At 41.4% G+C, this 23,840-nt stretch overlaps 1 protein-coding gene across 3 annotated transcripts in view; it reads left to right on the top strand.

Moving 5' to 3' along the window:
- The window catches only part of LOC140201218 (tetratricopeptide repeat protein 7A-like), a 260,896-nt gene that overhangs the window by 96,471 nt on the left and 140,585 nt on the right, over window positions 1-23,840 (top strand). For all 3 annotated transcript variants that reach the window (XM_072264960.1, XM_072264961.1, XM_072264962.1), the window contains one exon: window positions 17,259-17,363. In XM_072264960.1, the coding sequence (XP_072121061.1) occupies window positions 17,259-17,363 (105 nt within the window). The remainder of the gene's footprint in view (window positions 1-17,258; window positions 17,364-23,840) is intronic.

Here is a 23,840-nt window from a genome sequence, read left to right as displayed (position 1 = left end):
AATCTAAATTGAAAGAGAACATGGGTCAGGAGTCCCTTGTGGAGAGAAAAAATGAATTAACTTTACAGGTTGATAATCAATTATCAGAGCTGGCAAGTTCTGGTACAAACTGGAAAGGCAGGTTATCTAAAATTTTGGGTCTTGAAGGTTGTTATGCATTTAGAGTTGAAATGCTGTACTTGCAATTTTCATTAAGCCTTATTGAAAAAGTCTATGAGGTCAAGTACATAGATCAGCGTGGGAGTAAGGTGGAGAATTAACCTGAAATGCAGCTGGAAGCTGAGTATCATCACTGAGAATTGAATGGAGGTGTTCTGTATATGATTAAGCAAGTGAATCACTGATTCACCAAGAAGAGGAGTTTGGGTGTCTGACTTTTAGGAAGGGAAGTCATTAAAAGGGCAGGTCTTAATTGTTTTGAGATTACATGAGAGATTGCATGAGAAAGCCAGTGGGTGTTAATGTAGACCAGGGGTTCCCAACCTGGGGCCCACACACCCCTTGCTTAATGATATTGGTCCCTGGCATAAATAAGGTTGGGAACCCTTGATGTAGATGGAAAATGAATCTCGGACCTTAAGGTTGAAAAGGTATCTTTGAAATACTGAACAGGGAGAGGAAGATGAGTTTTGTGGTGATGGAAATGACACTGGTGGAGTGGAAGGGAAGGATGAGTCGAACCCTGTCCTTGATCCGGGTGGGAGGTGAGGAGCTGAGAACAGATCTGCAAGGAATGAAATATGCGTAGTTGTAGACAAAAGAGACCACATAAGCTGGAACCTGGAACAAAAAAGCAGAATACTGGAAGAGCTCAGCAGGGAAGCTGCCAAGTGAAAGGGAGGGATTCGTGAGGACAGATCCACCTACCAGGGTGTGTTATGAAGAGAGTGGTTTCTGTAGAAATCAGCAAGGGTGAGGGTGGGAGAATATGTGACTGGTGGTGAGATCAAGTTGGAGTTGGTGAAAATGGTGAGGCATGAGGTGAAAGATGAAGACTAAGACATCTGAATTGCAGTTCTGTCTGTGAAGAGTAGGAAGATGAGATTAAGCATACAGGGAATGGAGGAAATGTGTGTGAGGGCTCTGTCAACTATGGTAGAGGGGTGGTCATGTATCAGGAAGGAGAGCACTTCCAAAGCCCTGGGACAAAAAGGCCTTAGAGTCATAGACACTACAACAAAGAAACAGGCCCAAAACTATTATTCTGCCTAATCCCATCGACCTGCATGTGCACCAAATCTATGTTGATAAAGGATCAGCCAGAGGCAGAAAAATTGAGAGTGGATGCATTCCTATCAGGATGCGGGCTAGGAAAGGACAAAGCCAAGGTAGCTTGTGAGTTGGTGGAATTTATATTCATTTCAGCAGTAAGTCTGTCTTCTCACAGAGAAAGATCCAGAAATATAAGAGAAGTGTCAGACATTTCAGATAGTCCAGATTAAATTGAGGGCAGGATAGAAGTTAGTGGCAGACGTTTAGGAAATCATGTTCCATGTGAATGCAGGATGCAGCACTGATGTAGTCACGGGTGTAGCGGAGAATGAATGGGGGGGTGGGTAAGGTGTCAAATATTTGGAATGGGGATTATTCCTCTTAGTCAATGAAGTTAGGCATAGAAAGAGCCCATTCAAATGCCCATGGCCCAATCTTTGATCTTCAAAAGAGAAGTTGTTGGGTAAGGATAGGCAGTTGAGAGTGTTAGTTGAGGGGAACTAGTCAGGACTTTGTTCAGGAGGAAAGTGGTGAAGCCAAAGACTTTCTTGATTGAGGCTAAAAGTTGGAACCAGGGAGCTGGAAGTTTAGGAATGGTAGAGGACATGAGAGATGTTCCTCCATAAAACCAATGGATAAGGAAGAAGGAAGACATTTCAGAAACACAGAGTTCTTATAGGTGAATGTTGAGATGAACATTTCCCTAGCCAGGAGGTCACAGTCACAAAAATACTTTCTGACCATAGAAGGATATGGGGTTAACAGAAGAAGGTACACAAAGGAAAACAGTGAATAGTGTAGCAGACAGAAGGGGCTATATGGCCAACTGCTGCATATAAGTTTGTTGTAGAAATGAATAAACATTGCACATAGGAAGAAAAGTAGGCCATATATTCCTTTGTTTATGGCCTACTTCTGTAAGATCAGTGTACTTCCGTACCTATTCCTCCTCCTCCTCATTTCCCTTGATCCTTTACAGAGAGCATTGAGGAATATATCTACCTCCTTTCTGATTATATGTAACGTTTTGACCTCCACTGCTTTCTGTAGTACAGAATTCTACAGGTTCACCATACTCCAGGTGAAAGAAATTCTCCTGACGTTGAATCAAAATATCCTGAGACAGAGCACTAGCTATTATAGACAATAGGTGCAGGAGTAGGCCATTCGGCCCTTCGAGCCAGCACCGCCATTCACTGTGATCATGGCTGATCATCCACAATCAGTACCCTTTCCCTGCCTTCTCCCCATATCCCTTGACTCCGCTATCATTAAGAGCTCTATCTAACTCTTTCTTGAAGAAATCCAGAGAATTGGCCTCCACTGCCTTCTGAGACAGAGCATTCCACAGATCCACAACTCTCTGGGTGAAAAAGTTTTTCCTCAACTCCGTTCTGAATGGCCTTCCCCTTATTCTCAAATTGTGGTCTGTGGTTCTGAACTCCCCCAACATTGGGAACATGTTTCCTGCCTCTAGCGTGTCCAATCCCTCAGGAACTGATCCTGAATCTATATAAAAAATTGGAAAATAATTACCAATGCGTCCACGATTTCTAGAGCCACCTCCTTAAGTACCCTGGAGTGTAGACCATCAGGCCCTGGGGATTTATCAGCCTTTAGTCCCATCAGTCTATCCAACACCATTTTCTGCCTAATGTGAATTTCCTTCAGTTCCTCCGTTACCCTAGGTCCTCCAGCCACTATTACATCTGGGAAATTATTTGTGTCTTCCCTAGTGAAGACAGATCCAAAGTACCTGTTCAACTCGCCTGCAATTTCCTTGTTCCCCATAATAAATTCACCTGTTTCTGTCTTCAAGGGCCCAGCTTTGGTCTTAACTAATTTTTTCCTCTTCACATACCTAAAGAAGCTTTTACTATCCTCCTTTATATTCTTGGCTAGCTTGCCTTCGTATCTTATCTTTCCGTATTGCCTTTTTAGTTATCCTCTGTTGCTCTTTAAAAGTTTCCCAATCCTCTGGCTTTCTGCTCATCTTTGCTATGTTATACTTCTCTTTTATTTTTATACTATCCTTGACTTCCCTTGTCAGCCACGGTCGCCCCTTACTCCCTTTAGAGTCTTTCTTCCTCTTTGGAATGAACTGATCCTGCACCTTCTGTATTATTCCCAGAAATACCTGCCATTGTTGTTCCACTGTCATCCCTGCTAGGGTATCTTTCCAGTCAACTTTGGCCAGCTCCTCACTCATGTGTCCATAGTCCCCTTTGTTCAACTGCAATACTGACTCTTCCGATTTTCCCTTCTCTCCCTCGAAGTGTAGTTTAAAACTTACCATATTATGGTCACTACCTCCTAATGGCTCCTTTACCTCAAGTTCCCGTATCAAATCTGGTTCATTACACAACACTAAATCCAGAATTGCCTTCTCCCTGGTAGGTTTGAGATGATCCTTTCCGCATTTAGACTGTTTAGTCCTGTTAGAATGTTATGACTTTCTCTGAGACAATGCCATTCTTCTAAACTGCAGTAAATTTAAGCCTAATCAACCCAACCTCCCTTCATGTATTAGTCCTGCATCCCAGCCAGCAGTCGGTAAAACATTTGCTAAAAATTTCCTGACACATTCGGTGAATGCCGACTTAAAAAGTGAAAATGTGATGTGTTCTCTGTCCTCTCTCACCAAGCTTATCCCCCTTTTGTGGTATTCATTAACATCAGAATATAAGCAATCTTTATCTGAATTGCAGTCTGTTGATTACTTGTACAATAATGCCACTAGAATGTGGAAGTTATAATGTGACATTTATGCCCCTTAGTGCATCTGGGAAGCTGTATGCACTTGATGATTAGGCTTTTGAACATTATCTAGCAGCCTCCACTACTGATGCATGTGTACCTGCTAAGCAATGAGGGATTTTGTTTTGGGCATTGCGCAACTTTGGCATTCAAAATCAATGATCGATAATTCATTCAAAATTATAGGAATAAACTGAATTGTTGGCCTCATATGTAAACACACAGAGGTGTGAAAAAGTTCTAGCTTTTCTGCAACTAATGGCAAAAGTTGTGTATGATCTCTCGCCCTCCCACCCCCACTCTCTCCTCTCAGCTTCCTTTCGGAAATATTTTTTCAACCACTGGAGTTTGTTAACATGTTATTAAAAACAATAGATAGGAAATTTTCCTATACCTATTTCATGCAATACACTTGGCTGGACCAAAAGCTTTACTTGATGTACTAAATAAAGGAGATGTGCATTTTACTTTGAAGTGGGAAATGGTAAATGTGGTGACTTGGAACCATTTGTCGATTTTAATGAATCAAAGTACAAATTTTGCAAAATTGTCCCTAAGCTCTGTAGAAAAAACAAGGTCTCCCTGTAGCCACCCATTTAATTCCACTTCTCATTCCCATTCTGACATGTCAATCTGCGGCATTCTCTACTGCCGCAAAGAAGCCACACTCAGGTTGGAGAAGTAACCTTGTATTCCGTCTGGCTGGGTAGCCTCCAACCTGATAGCATGGACATCAATTTCTCCAACTTCCGCTAATTGCACCCCTTTTCTTTCACCATTTCCCATTTCTGTTTCCCTCGCTCACCTTATTTCCTTACCTACCCATCACCTCCCTCTGGTGCTCCACTCCCTTCCCTTTCTTCCATGGTCTTCTGTCCTCTCCTATCAGATTCCCCCTTCTCCATCTCTTTATCTTTCACCAATCAGCTTCCGAGCTCTTTACTTCACAACCCTTCTCCTGGTTTCACCTATCACCTGCCACCTTGCACTTCTTTCTTCCTTCCCAGTCTTGAAGAAGGGTCTCAGCCCGAAATGTTAACTGTTTACCCTTTTCCATAGATGCACCTGACTCACTGAGTTCCTCCAGCATTTTGTGTGTGTTGCCCTAAACTGTAAAGGGTGTTCATTTACAACAAGAATACTAGCTGCTTTGGAATTTGATAAGATCTATTCTTTCAATATTTTTTTCTGTTATTAATTGAATGCCTGTATCCTATAATGGATGAAGGAGAAGGCAAAGAAATTATCATTCTTTTGGTACCATGCACTAGGATAGCAATCAATCTTCTGCAATCTTAAAGCATTTAAAAGAAAGAAGGGAGAATTATCGATTGTCGGACAGCTCTGGTGATATGAATTACTGTTTCACGGAAGTCACTTCAGTCATTTTCAAAGATGTCACAAGGCTTTTTATAGCTTTAATTTTCTAGTTCTTTCTGATTGAATTGCAAAATAGCTTTGGTGTCATGCAATCACATTTTCAGGATTAAAGACCGGCAATGTAAAAGGGTGGAAGTATTAAGAAAGTGAAATATTAAACATACGATTTTGGAAGGGGTAAGCAAAAATAGAGATAAATGGAAGTAAGGGAAAGAAGTATTCTAATTTGAAAGATTGTAGAGGGGAGAGGAAAGGAAAGAGGTGATAATGATGGGAAGAGCAAGAAGGGACTGTTTAAAGTTGAAAGAAATTAGAAGAATCTCCTGGAACAGTGCTGAATAATTTACCAATGTACTGTGTAGTCTCATTCACAAGTGGACTGAATGTGAGCAATCAAATGAAAATCTTTATCTTTAAACATCTGTTAGCCTGGCAACGGCCAGTGCCTTCAGCTGAGGAGAAATTGGAAGTAATAGATGATTGGTTACTTCCAATATTCCTGTCATGCAATAAAAACAATTATTGCAGACAATAGAAATTGTAGCATTACTGTACTACTATTTCCAAAGTTGTACCAAGGAACATTGCATTTGTTTTCATCAATGGTGCTGAGATTGAGTGGATTGAAAGCTTCGAGATCCAAGGAGTGGACATCACTAATAGGCTGCCCTGGACCAACCATTGCCAAGAAAGTGCACTAATTGTTTGACTTCCTGAAGAGGCTAAAGAAATTTGGCATCTTAGACCCTCACCAACTTTTAACGATGCACCATAGAAAGAGTCCTATCCGGATGCATCTCGGCTTGGTATGGCAAATGCTTTTCCCAAGACTGCAAAAAAATTATAGATAGTTGTAGATACAGCTCAGCGCATCTAGGAAACCAGCCTCCATGCTATGTATTCCGTCTATACTTCTTGCTACCTCGATAAAGCTGCCAACATAATCAAAGACCCCTCTTGTCCTGGATATCCTCTCTTCTCCATCCTGTCATCAGGCAGAAGATACAAAACCTGAAAATACCTACCACCACGATCAAGGACACCTTCTATCCCACTGTTAAAAGACCATAGATGGTTCCCTACTCTATACCTTATTGTCTGCCTGCACTGTACTTCCCTCGTACTGTTGGAATGAAATAGATCTGTATGAATGGCATACAAAACAAAAATTTTAATTACCTCAGTACATGTGACAATAATAAACCAATTTACCAATATATAACTTATATTATATGACTTATACGACCAATTTATATGACTTATCTATTGGATTCTAATATGCTTTTGAAGCACCACAAGGTTGATGTATAGTCCTGATTCAGGTTGACAGTCTGAAACTTTGAACATGTACTTTTGCTTCCACAAATGCTGCTTAACCTACTGAGTTTTTCTAACTTTGATTTTTACTGTTCTAGATTCCAGCATCCGCTGTCTCTTTTGTCAACACGAAGTCGATTTTGTCTAAATAGATGATAGTGAAAAGATTTCTTCTTACGGAGTAATTCCAATTGCTTTCTAACAGACCAAAGTTCAAGGTTAATTTTATTATCAGAATACATATACATTATGTCACCACATACAAAACTGAGATTCTTTTAATCCTGCAGGCATTTTCATCAAATCTATAGAACAGTAACTGTAACAGGATCATTGAAAGATCACGTAAAGCATAGAAGGCAATAAACTCTGCAAATGCAAATATAAATAATAGCAATAAGACCAGAATACCATGAGACGTAGGAGCAGAATTAGGCCATTGAGCCCATTGAGTCTGCTCTGCCATTCCTCATGGCTGATCCCGGATCCCACTCAACACCATACATCTGCCTTCTCACCCTATCCTTTGATGCCCTGACTGATCAGGAAACAGTCAACTTCCGCCTTAAATATACGCACGGGCTTGGGCTCCACCGCAGTCAGTGGCAGAGCATTCTACAGATTTTCTGCTCTGTGGTTAAACCTCCTTACCTCTGTTCTAAAGAGTCACCCCTCAATTTTGAGGCATCTTTCTAGTTCTAGATACGCCCTCTACTGGAAACATCCTCTCCACATTCACCCTATCTAGTCCTTTCAACATTTGGTAGGTTTCAATGAGATCCCCACGCATTCTTCTAAATTCCAGTGAGTACAGGCCCAAAGATGCCAAACGCTCCTCACATGTTAACCCCTTCATTCCCAAAATCATCTTTGTGAACCTCCTCTGGACTCTCTCCAATGACAACACATACTTTCTGAGTTATGGGGCCCAAAACTGTTGACAAAGCTCCAAATGCGGCCTGACTAGTGTCTTATAAAGGCTCAGCATTATCTCCTTGCTTTTATATTCTATTCCCCGTGAAATAAATGCTTGTATTGCATTTGGCTTCTTTACCACAAACTCAACTTGTAAATTAATCTTCTGGGAGTCTTGCACGAGGACTCCTAAATCCCTCTGCAGCTTTAATGTTTGAACCTTTTCCCCATTTAGATAACTAGTCTGCATTATTGTTCCTTTTACCAAAATGCATTATCATACATTTCCCAACACTGTTTTCCATCTGCCACCTTTTTGCCCATTCTTCCAATTTTTCTAAGCTCTACTGCAATCACATTGCTTCCTCAGCGCTACCTACCCCTCCACCTATCGCCACTAACTTTGCCATAAAACCATCAATTCCAATATCTAAATCACCGATAAACAATGTGAAAAGCAGTGGTCCCAATACTGACCCTTGAGCAACACCAGTAGACGCAGGCAGCCAACCAGAAAAGGCCCTTTTTTCCCCCACTTGCTGCCTCCTGGCTGTCAGCCATTCCGCTATCCATGCCAATATCTTTCTTGTAACACCATAGGATTTTATCTTGTTAAGCAGCCTCATGTGTGGCACCTTATCAAATGCCTTCTGAAACTCCAAGTAAATAACATACACTGCCTCTCCTTTGTCCACCATGCCTGTTATTTCCTCGAAGAACTGTTAACAGATTTGTCAGGCAAGATTTCTCTTTATAGAAACCATGTTGACTTTGACTTACTTTGTCGTTAGTCTCCAGGTATCCAGAAACCTCATCCTTAATAATAGACTCCAGTACCTTCCCAATCATTGAGTTTGGGCTGACTGGCCTATAATTTCCTTCTGAGTCTGTTGGGGTCATCTATTGCATCCGGTGCTCCTGGTGCGGCCTCCCCTACATCGGTGAAACCCGACGCAGATTAGGGGACCGCTTTGTCGAGCACCTCCACTCCATCTGCCACAACAGATAGGATCTCCCGGTAGCCACCCACTTCAACTCTGCTTCCCATTCCCATTCAGATATGTCCATACATAGCCTCCTCTACTGCCATGATGAGGCTAAACTCAGGTTGGAGGAGCAACACCTCATATACCGTCTAGGTAGTCTCCAGCCCCTGGTATGAACATAGAATTCTCCAACTTCCGGTAATTCCCTCCCCCTCCCTTTCTCTATCCCTATTTCACTCTGCTCCCTCCTCCAGCTCCCTCATGGTTCCACCTCCTTCTTCTACTGCCCATTGTTTTCAGGGCTATGATGTCAATGCTTCCCCTCCCCCACCACTTTGTCTTTCAAATTACTGGTCTTTCAACTGACGCTACAAGCATTCTTCAAATCCTTCCCCATCTTTCATTCTTCAGTCCTGATGAAGGGTTCCGGCCCAAAACGTCGACTCATCGTTTCTGACTGATGCTGCCCGATCTGCTGAGTTCATGCAGCGTACTGAAAGTGTTGCTTTGATCTTTTACAGCATCTGCAGATTATTTTTTGTCTATAATTTCCTTTCTTTTGCCTTCTTCCCTTCTTAAAGAGTACAGTAACATTTACAATGTTCAGGTCTTCCAGGACCATGTCAGGATCAAGTGATGCTTGAAAGATCAAGAGCAATGCATCTGCTGTCTCTTCAGTGACCCCCGTCAGGACACTGGGATGTAGTCCATCTGGTCCAGGAGGCGTCCATTTTAACACCAATCTCTTACTAGCTCTTCTTTCAGTTAGTACTGACGAAGGGTCTCAGCCCGAAACGTCGACTGTACCTCTTCCTAGAGATGCTGCCTGGCCTGCTGCGTTCACCAGCAACTTTGATGTGTGTGGCTTACCACCTTTGAGTTTGCTTAGCACTTTTTCCTTTGTAGTAGCAATGGCACTCACGGACTTCTGGCACACTGCTAGTGTCTTCTACAGTGAAGATAATTACGAAATACCCATTAAGTTCATCTGCCATTTCCTTGTCCTTTATTACTACCTCACCAGCATCATTTCCCAGTGGTCCAATATCACCTCCCTTTTATTCTTTATATAACAAAAAAAAATTGGGTATCCTGCTGCATATTATTGGCTAGTCTGCCCTCATTTTTCATCTTTTCCCTTCTTATGGCTTTTTTAGTTGCCTTTTGTGGGATTTTAAAAGCTTCCCAATCATCCAAGGTCCCACTCACTTTTGCTACCTTATATGCCCTTTCCTTGGATTTTATGCAGTTCTTAACTTCCTTTGTCAGCCACGGTTGCCAAACCCTGCTATTTGAGAATTTCTACTTCTGTGGGACATATTTATGCTGCACCTTGTGAACTGTCCCCAGAAACCTCAGCCATCTCTGCTCTGCCATCATCCCCGCCAGTATTGTCTTCCAGTCCACCAGGGCAAGCTCCTGTCTCCTCCCTTTATTCCATTGTGATACTGATACATCTGACTTGTGCTTCTCCCTTTTAAATTGCAATATGAATTCAATCATATTATGATCACTGCCTCCAGTGTGACAGTGGAAAAGTGTGTATGGAACCGGAGGAAATAGCGGAGGTACTTAATACATTGCTTCAGTATTCACTATGGAAAAGGATCTTGGTGATTGTAGGGATGACTTTCAGTGGACTAAAAAGCTTGAGAATGTAAATATTAAGAAAGAGGATGTGCTGGAGCTTTTGGAAAGCATCAAGTTATAAGTCACCGGGACCGGCTGGGCTACTGTGGGAAGCGAGGGAGGAGGTTGCTGAGCCTCTGGCAATGATCTTTGCATCATCAATGAGGACAGAAGAAGTTCCAGAGGATTGGAGGGTTGCGGATGTTGTTCTCTTATTCAAGAAAGGGAGAAGGGATAGCCCAGGAAATTATAGGCCAGTGAGTCTTACCTCAGTGGTTGGTAAGTTGATGGAGAAGATCCTGAGAGGCAGGATTTATGAACATTTGGAGATGCATAATATGATTAGGAATAGTCAGCATGGTTTTGTTAAAGGCAGGTTCTGCCTTATGAGCCTGATTGAATTTTTTGAGGATGTGACTAAACACATTGATGAAGGTAGAGCCGTAGATATAGTGTGCATGGATTTTAGCAAGGCATTTGATAAGGTACCCCATGCCAGGCTCATTGAGAAAGTAAGGAGGCATGGGATCCAAGGGGATATTGCTTTGTGAGTCCAGAACTGGCTTGCCCACAGAAGGAAAGAGTGATTGTAGATGGGTCACATTCTTCATGGAGGCCAGTGACCAGTGGTGTGCTTCAGGGATCTGTTCTGACACCCCTACTCTTTGTGATTTTTATAAATGACCTGGATGAGGAAGTGGAGGAATGGGTTAGTAAATTTGCTGATGACACAAAAATTGGTGTTGTAGATAGTGTGGAGGGCTGTCAGAGGTTACAACGGGACATTGATAGGATGCAAAACTGGGCTGAGAAGTGGCAGATGGAGTTCAACCCAGATAAGTGTGAGATTGTTCATTTTGGTAGGTCAATTATGATGGCAGAATATAGGATTAATGGCAAGACTCTTGGCAGTGTGGAGGATCAGAGGGATCTTGGAGTCCGAGTCCATAGGACACTGAATGCTGCTACGCAGGTGGAATCTGTGGTTAAGAAGGCATACAATGCATTGGCCTTCATCAACCGTGGAATTGAGCTTAAGAGCCGAGAGGTAATGTTGCAGCTATATAGGACCCTGGTCAGACCTCACTTGGAGTACTGTGCTCAGTTCTGGTTGCCTTATTACAGGAAGGGCGTGGAAACCATAGAAAGGGTGCAGAGGAGATTTACAAGGATTGGGGAGCATCCCTTATGAGAATAGTTTGAGTGAACTCGGCCTTTTTTCCTTGGAGCGACGGAGGATGAGAGGTGACCTGATAGAGGTGTACAAGATAATGAGAGGCATTGATCATGTGGATAGTCCAAGGCTTTTTCCCAGGGCTGAAATGACTAGCATGAGAGGGCATAGTTTTAAGGTGCTTGGAAGCAGGTACAGAGGAGATGTCAGGGGTAAGTTTTTTACTCAGGGAGTGGTGAGTGCGTGGAATGGGCTGCCGACGGCGGTGGTGGAGGCGGAAACGATGGGGTCTTTTAAGTGACTGCTGGATGGCTTCATGGAGCTTAGAAAAATAGAAGGCTATGGGCAAAGTCTAGGTAGTTCTAAGGTAGGGACACGTTCGACACAGCTTTGTGGGCCGAAGGGCCTGTTTTGTGCTCTATGTTTTCTATGTTTCTACTCAGTGCCAGAGGCACAGCCACTGTTGCTGCCTCCATGTAGATTCCCCTCCCCCCCCAACAGTACTCAAAAAAGAGTGTTACTTATTATTGAGGTTGATGTCCACAGGGTTACTCTCCACTATCTGACATTCTCCCTTCCCTCTCGTGACAGTCACCCATTTATCTGTCTGCTGTAGCCTTGGGGTGGTTACCTCCCTGTATTTCCTGACTATCACTGCTTCACTTTCCCTAACAAGCTGAATCACTAATGAAAGATGAAATAACAAGGTAAAGAAAGTGAGATCATAGGTTGTGGGAACATCTCGTTAGATGAGTGTAATGATCCCTTTTTGTTCAAGAGCCTGATGTTTGAGGTTCTTGAGCCTGGTGGGTGCAAGTCCTGAGACACTTGGACCTTCCACCTGATGACAGCAGTGTGAAAAGAGCATGGCCTGGATGGTGAGGATCTTTGATGATGGATGCTGCTTTTCTACAACAGCGTTTCATGTAGATGTGACTATGGGTTAGATTTGATTAGCCATAAAAATAAATGATCACTATTTATAGATATCTTTATTATGTCAGAATGCTGTTCGTTGACTGTAGCTCAGCATTTAACACTAGCATTCCCACAGTCCTGATTGATAAGCTACAGGACCTGGGCCTTTGTACTCCCCTCTGCAATTGGAAACTTGACTTCCTAACCCAAAGACCACTATCTGTGCATATTGGTAATAATATCTCCTCCTCGCTGACAATCAACACCGGCGCACCTCATGGACCTGTGCTTAGCTCTACTCTCTCTATACCCATGACAACGTGGCTGGGTATAGCTCAAATGTCATCTATGAGTTTGCTGAAGATACAACCACTGTTGGTAGAATCTCAGGTGGAGATGAGAGGGCATACAGGAGCGAGATATACCAGCGAGTTGAATGGTGTCACCAACCAAAGAGCTGATTGTGGATTGTGGACTTCAGGAAGTGTAAGACAGGGGATCATGAACCAATCCTCATAAAGGGATTAGAAGTCAAGTTCCTAAGGTTCAAGATCTCTGAGAATCTAACCTAGTCCCAACATATCAATGCAGCTATAAAGAAGGCAAGTCAGTGGTTATATTTCATTAGGAGTTTGAGGAGATTTGGTTTGTCACCTAAATCACTTGAAAACTTCTACTGATGCACAGGGAGGGCATTCTGACAGACTGCATCACTCTCTGTATTGGGGGCAAGGGGGATTGCTACTACACAAGACCGAACAGGAGGTTGTAAAATTAGTCACTCCATCAGGGGAAGTTGCCTCCATAGTCGCCTTCAAGAAGCAGTGCCTTAGAAAGTCCCCCATCACCCAGGACTTTCCCTCTTCTATTGTTACCATCAGGAAGGAGGTACAGAAGCCTGAAGGGACACACTCAGCAATTCAGGAACACCTTCTTCCCTGCTGCCATCCTATTTCTAAATGTACATTAAATCTATGAACACTACCTCACTTTTTTATTTTTTCTGTTTTTGCAGTACTTCTTTGAATTTAACTATTTAATACAGTGGTCCCCAACCTCCGGGCCGTGGCCCGGTATTGGTCCGCGGCCTGGAGGTTGGGGACCACTGGTTTAACATATGTATATACTTACTGTAATTCATTTATTTATTTTTTTCTGTATTTATCATGTACTTCTTTGTACTGCTGCCACTAAGTTAACAGATTTCTCGACACATGCCAGTGGTATTAAACCTGATTCTGATTCTAAATGGTCCAAAATAACGCACTGAAACTTGCAGTCTTTAATTAATTGACGCAGTTATATGTGTGATGCAGTAAACTGGAATATTATTACCATGCTGAGATCCTTTATATTACAATTCTGCTAATTACAGTCATGACAATGTTTTTAAACACTTTTTCCAAAATGATCATATTATTTCCCTCTGGTGAACATGGGTTCTAAAATAACATCTTCCTACATTAACAAGCAGCTAAGGGAATGAACTAAAAATGCTTCCTCAGTGATGACCTAATTTTTGTCTTGACTTGCTACCAAATTAGTGATGTTAACAGTGTAGTAGGTTAAGAAGCATCTTGGGTCTTCTCAGCAGCTTCAGGTCGATAAGTTGTTTCTGAAAATTTGTCAACAGGTAAAGAACAGAAATTCTAAGAAATTACATTCTGGACATTCATTAATAAATCACAAACCACCCTGTTTGTAGAATTTGACAGTAAAGAGGGTATTGTTGTGATTCCTACTTTTGGAACAGCTATCTACATAATGCCATTCCCTCATGTCCAATTCCCTAACCTGTTTAAATTCTACTTTTTCAAATATTTACCTACTCTTCTAAAACCTATTATAGGTACTGCTTTCACTCAGAACATCATGTCATAACTGTCTTCTGAATTATGAGATTTCTCCTCTTCTCTCCATTAATTTTCTTAGTGACTTCCATAAATTTATGATCTTTTTTTCGGGCACTTGAAGGTTGTGTTGTTGCGCAAGGAAAGGGTGCCCAGAATTCTGGTGTAGTCCCAGATTTGCCTTGATTTTGTTTTGAGCCATTAGAAACAAAATGTGGTCAGATAACCCACATAAACACAAGAGATTCTGCAGATGATGGAAATCTTGAGCAACACTCAAAATGCTGGAGGAACTTAGCAAGTCCAGCAGCATCTATGGAGAGGAATAAACAGTCAACATTTCAGGCTGAAATCTTTTATCAGGACTGGAAAGGAAGAGGGCAGAAGCAAGGATAAGAAGATGGGAGGGGGGAGGAAAGGAGTACAAGCTGGTAGGTGAGAGGGGAGGGCAGATGACAAGGAACGTGGGTGGGTGAGTTGAAAGAGGTAAAGGGCTGAAGAAGAAGGAATCCAATGGGACAGAGCAGGAGGCAATATGAGAAAGGGAAGGAGGAAGAGAACCAGAGGGAGGTGGTGGGCAAGCAAGAAGTATAACCTAAATCGGAACAGTCTACTTTGCATCAATGTTAATTTAACTTTTGGCCAAAAGATGTGATATATTTTGAATATTTGAAAACCTGCAGGATGTCAGATGAGTATCTTGCTCATAGGAGGTGGTGTCCAAGTGGAAACACAATATAGTGTTAGTGAAATAGAGAGTAATACATTCAATATTCTTGTTGTTGAATTTCCTTCTACTACCCTTTTCAGGCTGTGCATTCTACATCATAACAAGAAATTTATTTATTCATAACATAGCATCTGATTCCTTGTGCCTACACTTATCTGCTTCCTGCTTCTTAGAATCATTGAAGTTTAAAGCACAGAAGCAGCCCATGTTAGGCTCAGTGTGCCGAACTGACTCTTCGAAAGAGCATTTGTTGCTATGACACCACTGGCCCAACCCAACTTACCACACTTTTGTCAGTACCATTTAAGTTCCTTAGTAAATGAAAATTAAGAAATAAATAATTACAGATGCTGCAAATCAGAAGTAATGATTGAAAGCTCTTGAAACTCTTGGCAGTTCAGGCAGCATTTGCCGAAAGCAAAGCAGAGTTAATGTTTTAGGTCAGAAACCCTTTATTAGACCAAGAGTCTTTGACCTGAAATAGTAACTCTGTTTATGTCTTCATCGTTGCTGCCTGATCTTCTGAGTATTTCTAACACATTCTGTTTTAGTTTCAGATTTCCTGCATATGCAATATCTGCTGTTCATTTGCCACCAGGGATTTGCCTTCTAAGGTCTGGCAGACCTTGCTAGAGTTGGCTCTGTGCTCTCATGCCCCAGTGAAGCCAAATGAAGACTTAGGAGAGTTTAGAGGGAGCTTGTGACTTTGTATAAGGAAATGACAGGACACGAAACAGGGCTATCTTGGATGAGTGTGCTAGATAGGCATTGGATTTTCACCTTTCACAGACTGATAATGGTTGGAAGTGCATGAGGATATTGGATGAGAATGTAGAGAGGAGCACTTACGATGCTCCTTCCACCATGTCTTTCAGGAGCAGTTGAACTTGATGACACACCTATAGATTGATAGCACAACTGAGTGAAAATAGAGAAGAAACAGCAGTGAACTTTTCTGCGGAAGTTGAATATGCTACTATATTACTCACTGCTCTAACAAGAACTACAGTGGAAAGAGGACCAGTGTTGGTCATCAAGCCACCATTGGTCTTTCTAGCTAAACTGGAACCTTGATGAGTAGGATTATTTACTTTCCTCGTTTTTACTATAAAGCACTTTTTGAAGGTTAATATTTATATGTGTTAATTCTACTTCAATCAAATGTTCTTGAAATAGGAAGAACATATCCACTCTAAATGTGTGTTTTCATTTTGGATGTCGTCATTACCTCTTTAAAAGAAGTCAAACCATTTTAGCATATTGTAATTAAATGCTAACAGCCTCTCATTTCTGTCTATCATTACTCCTTATCTTTTTTGGAATATTTTGACTAGAGCACTGCTGTAATGATGTTGTTTGTGAACCAGCTTTGAAACAGTCATTTCTATTTCCTTACAAAGCCAGTAACTTACAATTCAAATGAATCACATGTAGGATAAGTCATAGCAATTTAGTGTTTAGTTCAACTGGAGGAATGCCTAGTTGGCTGATCAGATGATGTCATTAGCAATAATTATTGAAGTCACAGAGGTTAACCCAATTCCCGATGCATTTTGCTGAGTAATTAGTACATCTCTGGAAAATTACTGTGTAAGATAATTGTTATGCTATTTCATTTGAAGAGTTTACCATCAAAGTTTAGACAATTCAACAGAAGGATATTAACCATTATTTTAGTTTCTCATATAACATCGATGATTCCAGTTCATTATTCTGGTTGAATATAGATTTCTGGTTTGTAGCCAGTTAATCATCTGTTGTAGTCCTGGGCCACAAAATGGGAAAGACTGATTTGAACAGGAAAGTAGTCCAGGGATCCTATCCCTGATGGTCATACATTTCTATGTATTTGATCTTTTGTGTGTTATCAGATGAGGATGGTGAGGGGGTGGGGCAGATAAGCATGTCTGGGATATTTATGTTCCCATTTCCCTCAATCTGCCTCTGACCCATTATTGTATAATATACCAAAGTCAACTATGTAGAGTCAAACATAAGGGGTAGTAACTTGGACAAAGTGCACCAAAGAACTGCGATTACTTGCGGAAAAGTATGCTAGTATGACTCATCCCCATTGGGGGCTGGAAGGAAAATTAAAGAAAAAAGAGAGTAGAATAAAAGGATGCATCTAATTATAGACTAAATAATTTGTTTCCTTTAGTTCCTTTGTCGACTCAATATTATTTGATACTTACTAATATGCATTGTGACAAATGTCATTCTTTGTACAAGCATTACTTTGCCTTCGGGGTTAAAGGTGCTGAATTTAATATTCTGTAGTTTTTTTGGAATGGATTTATTAATGTTCCGTTTTGAACTATGTCAAAATAGATTCTGAATGTTACCAAGGATTAAAAAAATGATTTGAGATTATTTTGTTTAATTTTCAGTTTACTTGGGCTGTGTCTGCTCTCAGAGAATGTGCAAAACTCCAACCTAAAGATCCATGCATACCACTCATGGCTGCCAAGGTTTGCATTGGCTCTCTACACTGGGTAAGTGTATCCTTTCCCTAATCCTTTGATGTTGTGCAGATCAGTAGCTAGTGATAGAAACCTAATGTGCATTACAGTGAAGGAGTCATGCTATTTTTGTGCGGTATTCTGCAAGGGGCATTGTAATGATTATCATCTGAAAATGCTCCTTTATTAAAACAAAATAAAGCTGAAAAGAAAGTGAGTAGTACAGTATATACTCTGTGACTTTTATATAATCCTTTTATAATAATTACTAATTCAACTTCATATGTTGCTCATCAGAGTTCATCTCAGCGGATTTATCAATTAATTTACTCATTGCCATTTCTTTTAATCCCACCCAATCTGAATTGAGCCCTTGCCTGCGTTGGACTCAGCCAGCAATGTATTTCTGATTGGTTGTTTTCAAACTTGACCATAAGCCCAACTTGCTCCTTTTTCCAGTGTGTACCTCATCACAATCTTGAGCTCTGCCCCACCACCCTTTGGTGTCCTGGCCTGCCGACTTCAAGGCACTGTGGCCAGACTTTCACTTAAGACCTTTCTCTGGGCTGGATTCTGTGCTGAGTTGGCTGGTTTCAACCACGTCACGAAACTAATTCACCTTCTTCTCCTTGCCCCACATCAGTCCTCATTTTGAGTCTGATCCCTGTACCATTCAGTCCTGTTGCAGGGTTTTGACTGAAATGTCCATTTGTATCTTTTGCCCCCATAGAAGCTGTTTGACCTGCTATATTCTGGCTCACTGTGAAGTGAGTGTGTATCTCCTTTAGAAGGCAGTGTGACTGAGAAAATGAGCAGGGGTATGAGGTAGTAAAAAAGATGCAAGAAGAGGGAGAAGCAGGGAGCCATATCTGCCCAGAGCGTTCCACCACCTAAATTTCAAAGAACGATGATGTGGAAAATGTCAAACAATTCAGTAACTTCACTGAAACTTTCCTCCTACTGTAACTACAACCGCAACTGCAGCTTTAGAATGGGGCTAGAACGCCACTGTGTCTGGTTGTCAAGGTGACCGTGGTGATACTATTTTAAAACACCTCTTCTTCGGGGCTGGGAAAGGAGATATTTACAACATTTTGCTGTTATTTAAACACCGTTGTATAAGAGCTATTTATTCATTGACCTCAGTATGCTTCACTGTCTCATGACAGAGGCCAGTAGGGGACGATGATACCTAGTTTTGAAGAAGTTGAATCACCTCAGTGTAAGCGTGCTTTAAGCAGGTGGTGTGGTTGCTTGAGTGGTAGCACACCTTTTAACCTAAACATTTGCTCACAGTACATCCAGCTGTGTTGATAAAGCTAGCAACATCATGTAACATTTGCATGCACTGTGAACCTCGTCTTCTATTTTGGAAACACTGTCTTCCTTGTACTTTGCTGATAAAACAAACTTCTCATCGACTCTTTGAGGGGTACCATGGAGATATCTGTTGTTTTGAAATTGATTTTGTGGGCTTTGTTTTAGAGTCTCAGAGACCTTTTCCAGGGGTGTCAAGATGATGCCATGAAAGTCACTCAACCCTGCACCCATTCAGAAGGCTGTGTCAGTGCAAGTTTAGCCACAGATCCGTTAATCCCATAGTCCAAATCATTGACATACATCGTAAAATGCAGCGGTCCTAGCATCGACCCCTGTGGAACTCCACTGGTAACTGGCAGCCAGCCAGAATAAGATCCCTTTATTCCCACTCTCTGCCAATCAGCCAATGTTCCACCCATGCTAGTAACTTCCCTGTAATTCCATGGGCTCTTATCTTGCTAAGCAGCCTCATGTATGGCACCTTTCCAAAGGCCTTCTGAAAATCCAAGTCCACCAAGTCTACTATATCTCCTTTGTCTACCCTGCTTGTAATTTCCTCAAAAAATTGCAGTAGGTTAGTCAAGCAGGATTTTCCTTTCAGGAAACCATGCTGGCTTTGGCCTATTTTGTCATGTGCCTCCAGGTACGTCATGATCTCATCCCTAACGATCGATTCCAACAACTTCCTAACCACTGATGTCAGGCTAACAGGTCTATAGTTTCCTTTCTGCTGCCTCAGACCCTTCTTAAATAGTGGAGTAACATTTGCAATTTTCCCGTCATCCAGTACAATGCCAGAATCTATCAATTCTTGAAAAATCATTGTTAATGCTTCCACAATCTCTCCAGCTACTTCCTTCAGAACCTGAGGATGCATTCCAACAGGTCCAGGAGATTCAGACCATTAAGCTTCCTGAGCACCTTCTGAGTCGTAATTTTCACTGCACATACTTCACTTTCCTGACACTCTTGAATGGCTAGTATATTGCAGATGTCTTCCACTGTGAAGACTGATGCAAAATACGCATTCAGTTTCTCTGCCATCTCTACGTTTCTCATTACAATATCTCCAGTGTCATTTTCTATTGGTACTATATCTACCTTCAACTCTCTTTTACCTTTATATGCTTAAAAAAGCTTAGTATCTTCTTTGATATTAGTCGCTAACTCCCTTTCATAATTCATTTTTTCCTTCCTAATGACCTTCTTAATTTCCTTCTGCAAGTTTTTAAAAGCTTTCCAATCCTTTAGCTTCCCACTAGCTTTGGCTTCCTTGTATGCCCTCTCTTTTGCTTTTACTTTGGCTCTGACTTCACTTGTCAGCCACAGTAGTGTCCTTCTTCCATTCGAAAATTTCTTCATATTTGGAATATATCTGTCTTGCACATCCCTTATTTTTCGTAGAAACTCCAGCCATTGCTGCTCTGCTGTCCTTCCTGCTAGTGTCCCTTTCCAGTGAACTTTGGCCAATTCCCCTCTCATGCCATCGTAATTTCCTTTATTCCACTGAAATACTGACACATTGGAATTTAGTTTCTCCTTCTCAAATTTCAAAGTGAACTCGATTATATTGTGATCACAGTTCCCTAAGGGTTCCTTAATCTTAAACTCTCTTATCACCTCTGGATCATTGCACAACACCCAATCCAGCACATCCGATCCCTGAGTGGGCTCAACAACAAGCTGTTCTAAAAAGCCATCCCTTACACATTCTGCAGATTCTCCCTCTTGAGGTCCAGTACTGGCCTGGTTTTCCCAATCCACTTTCATGTTAAAATCCCCGACGATTATTATGACATTGCCCTTCTGACACGCATTTTCTATCTTCTGCTGTAATTTGTAATCCACGTCCCGGCTGCTGTTTGGAGGGCTCTATACAACTGTCATTCGGGTCTTTTTACCATTGCCATTTCATATCTCAACCCTTAGAGACTCTATACCCTCAGATCCTATGTCATCCCTTTCTAATGATTTAATATTATTTCTTATACACCGGGCCACACCACCCCCTCTGCCTACTAACCTATCTTTCTGAATCACTGTATATCCTTGGGTGTTCAGCTCCCAATGGCAGTCATCTTTTAGCCAAGTTTCAGAAATGGCCACAACGTCATACTTGCCAATTTGTAGCTGAATTTCAAGATCGTCCATTTTATTTCTTATGCTGCATGCATTCAAGTATAACTCTTGCAGTGCAGTATTTGTTGCTTTCTGTTTTAACTGTACCACGCCTCTATTGCCCTGTAACTCATCCCACTGGCTGTGATTATGTCTCATCGCCTGCCTGTCCTTTCTATCATCTCTGTTGCACGCTATCTTTGATTTATTTCTGTTTCCCCTTCCTTATCCCTATCACTCAGGTTCCCACCCCCTGCCAAATTAGTTTAAACCCTCCCTAACAGCTCTATTAAACCTGCCTTCTTTATAAAGAAGTGGAATTAGGAAGGCATCAAGGAAGATTGAGAAAACATTGGGGAAATAGGAGGATAGTGAATTAATAAGCAGAAATTCCCAACCTAGACCAAGTTTGCATTTGTTTAGATTATACAATTTTATGAAGTGTTTTCAATATTGTAATAACTTTAGTGATTGATTTTGAAATGTTTGTGAAAACTATCTGACTTGTTCATTTTGTTTATCAGAAATCCCTTCCTAATATTGGCATTTCTAAGGTCTGTAGTCAGCAAACAGATTAGCTATGAGTACTAAGGGGAGAACTGAGCTACATGCAGTGAAAAATTTGGCAAACTGTCATTGTTCTCCTGCCTGCGGTGGAATGTGAGGGGCCCAGCTGAATGCGGAGTCAGCGTTTCATCTATTTTAATCATGTAGAGTTCAGAGAGTCTAAAATGAGTGTATCAGTAGAACTGCAGTCAGTGTCGGTAAGGTTAATTATTACTGACAGGATCTGCATTGGATTCTGCATGCACTAATGAAGTTTCTGTGGAATAATCCAGCAGCGAACGCCTGCAGTACTGTACCTGCTGCTGATATCTTCAAGGGGAAATACTACTTTCATATCCTAGTCAGCACTTCCAAATGTAGTAGGTGGTGGGAGAGATGGGTAATTACTATCTATGATTAATTATCCTTATTACCGTGGGTGGCAGGAAGTTTTGTAAATATGCTTCAAATGTGATTATTTTTCTAATAATATCATGCCTGGTAAATATCTAGAAAATATAATTTTGGCATTCATCTCTGCCTCCTTAGATCTCCGCTCCTCATTTAACCTCTGCCATATGTTAGTTTGCAACATTTCAAACAAGAAGGACATTGATAATCTCTCCCTCATTCTCAACAATCTACCTTGTTATGATCTTGCATTTTAGTGTTTACCTGCACTGTAATTTTCCGATAGTTTTTACACTTTATCCTGCATTGTTATTATTTTATCGTATTCTACCTCAATGTGCTATGTAATAATTTGATCTGTACAAACAGGATGCAAGACAAGCTTTTCACTGTATTTTGGTACATCTGACAATAATAAACCAATACCAAGACAAATACCATTGCTGATCTGGTTGGAGCCTCAGTTAAGTATTTCCACCTGTCCTCAGCAACCTTTTACCACCTTGCTTATTAAGAATCTGTCTATTTCTATCTCTTTCTTAAGAACATTCAAACACTCTGCATCCTATGAGGAAGGGCATTCCAAAGACACTCAGTTTTCAGAATATTTTGCTTCTTTTCTGACTTAAATGGACCATCCATTCTTGGATGTAAAAGATCCCATTGTAATAATTCAAAAGATGAGCAGTATCGTGGCTATTATTTACCCTCCAGACCAGTGGTTCTCAGAGTGGTCGATATCACCCTCCTGGCAGAGGTGGGAACTTCTGTGGGACAATAATGATAAAGAGGATAGTGGAGGATCGCTCGGTAGCAAGAGGAGCAGCTGAGGGATTACAGCCTTAATTTAAGAAATGAATTACGTATTATAAGCACTTGATCCTCAGTGATTCATAATTGATTACAATGATCACGTAATCACCTCTTGCTAACCCACTGTTCTCTGAGCGTTTTCTGAGTGCATTATAGTTGTTGAAGTGCAATGTGACAATTCTGTATTTGGCATATCATGAGAAATCTGGATTGGAGAAATCATGTTATTTCTGGGCTCATTATTGCCATTCATTATTGTAGTACAGTGTTAGCTAGTATGATTCCTGTGCTCTAATTATGCAGTGGCACAGTACCTGTGAGTTCCTGTGAAAAGAGCAGGCCGTGCTCATTTCTCGCTGCTACCTTCAGGTAGAAGGTACAAGTGCCTTAGAATGTTGAATCTTTGTGGGTGGAGTTAAGAAATTGCAAGGGTTTTAAAAAAAACATTGTGGGAATCATATATAGGCCCCCAAACTGTAGCTAAAATGTGGGGTTGAGATTGAAAAGGGAGCTGGAAAAGGCATGTAAAGGGGTAATGACACAATTGTAATGCGGGACTTCAATATGCAAGGAGATTGGGAAAATCAGGTTGGTGTTGGATCGCAAGACAGGGAATTTGTTAAGTGCCTTTGAGGTGGCTTTTTAGAGCAGCTTGTGCTTGAGCCTACTCGGGGAAAGGCCATTTTAGATTGGGTGTTGTGTAATGACCCAGATCTTGTTAGGGAGCTTAACATAAAGGAGCCTGTAGTCATAATCTGATTGAATTCATGCTGCAAGTTGAGTGGGAGAAGCATAACTCACACGTATCAGCAATGGAATAAAGGGAATTACAGAGGCATGAAAGAGGAGCTTGCCCAGGTGGTTTGGAGAAGGATACTGGTGAGGATGACAGCAGAACAGAGATGGCTGAAGTTTCTGGGAATAGTGCACAAGGTGCAGGACAAATGTGTCCAACAGAAGAAGAAGAAATGGCAGGGCTAGACAACCGTGGCCGACATAGGAAGTAAAGACGGCATAAAAGCCAAGGAAAGGGCATATAAGGTAGCAGAAGTGAGCGGGAAGGTGGATGATTGGGATGCTTTTAAAATCCAACGAAGGCAACGGGATAAGATGGAATATGAGGGCAGACTAGCCAATAATATAAAGCAGGATACCAAAAGTTTTTTCAGTTATATAAGGAGTAAAAGAGAGGTGAAAATGGCAGATAAACGTAATGGGTACTTTGCATTTGTCTTCACTGTGGAAGACACTAGCAGTATGTCAGAGGTCTGAGAGTGTCAGGGAGCAGAAGTGAGTACCATT

Source organism: Mobula birostris, chromosome 8 (genome assembly GCF_030028105.1).
Source record: "Mobula birostris isolate sMobBir1 chromosome 8, sMobBir1.hap1, whole genome shotgun sequence".
In the NCBI taxonomy this organism is placed as follows: domain Eukaryota; kingdom Metazoa; phylum Chordata; class Chondrichthyes; order Myliobatiformes; family Myliobatidae; genus Mobula; species Mobula birostris.
The sequence above is the reverse complement of the archived record's forward strand: the minus strand, read 5'-3'. Positions and strand labels throughout refer to the sequence as shown.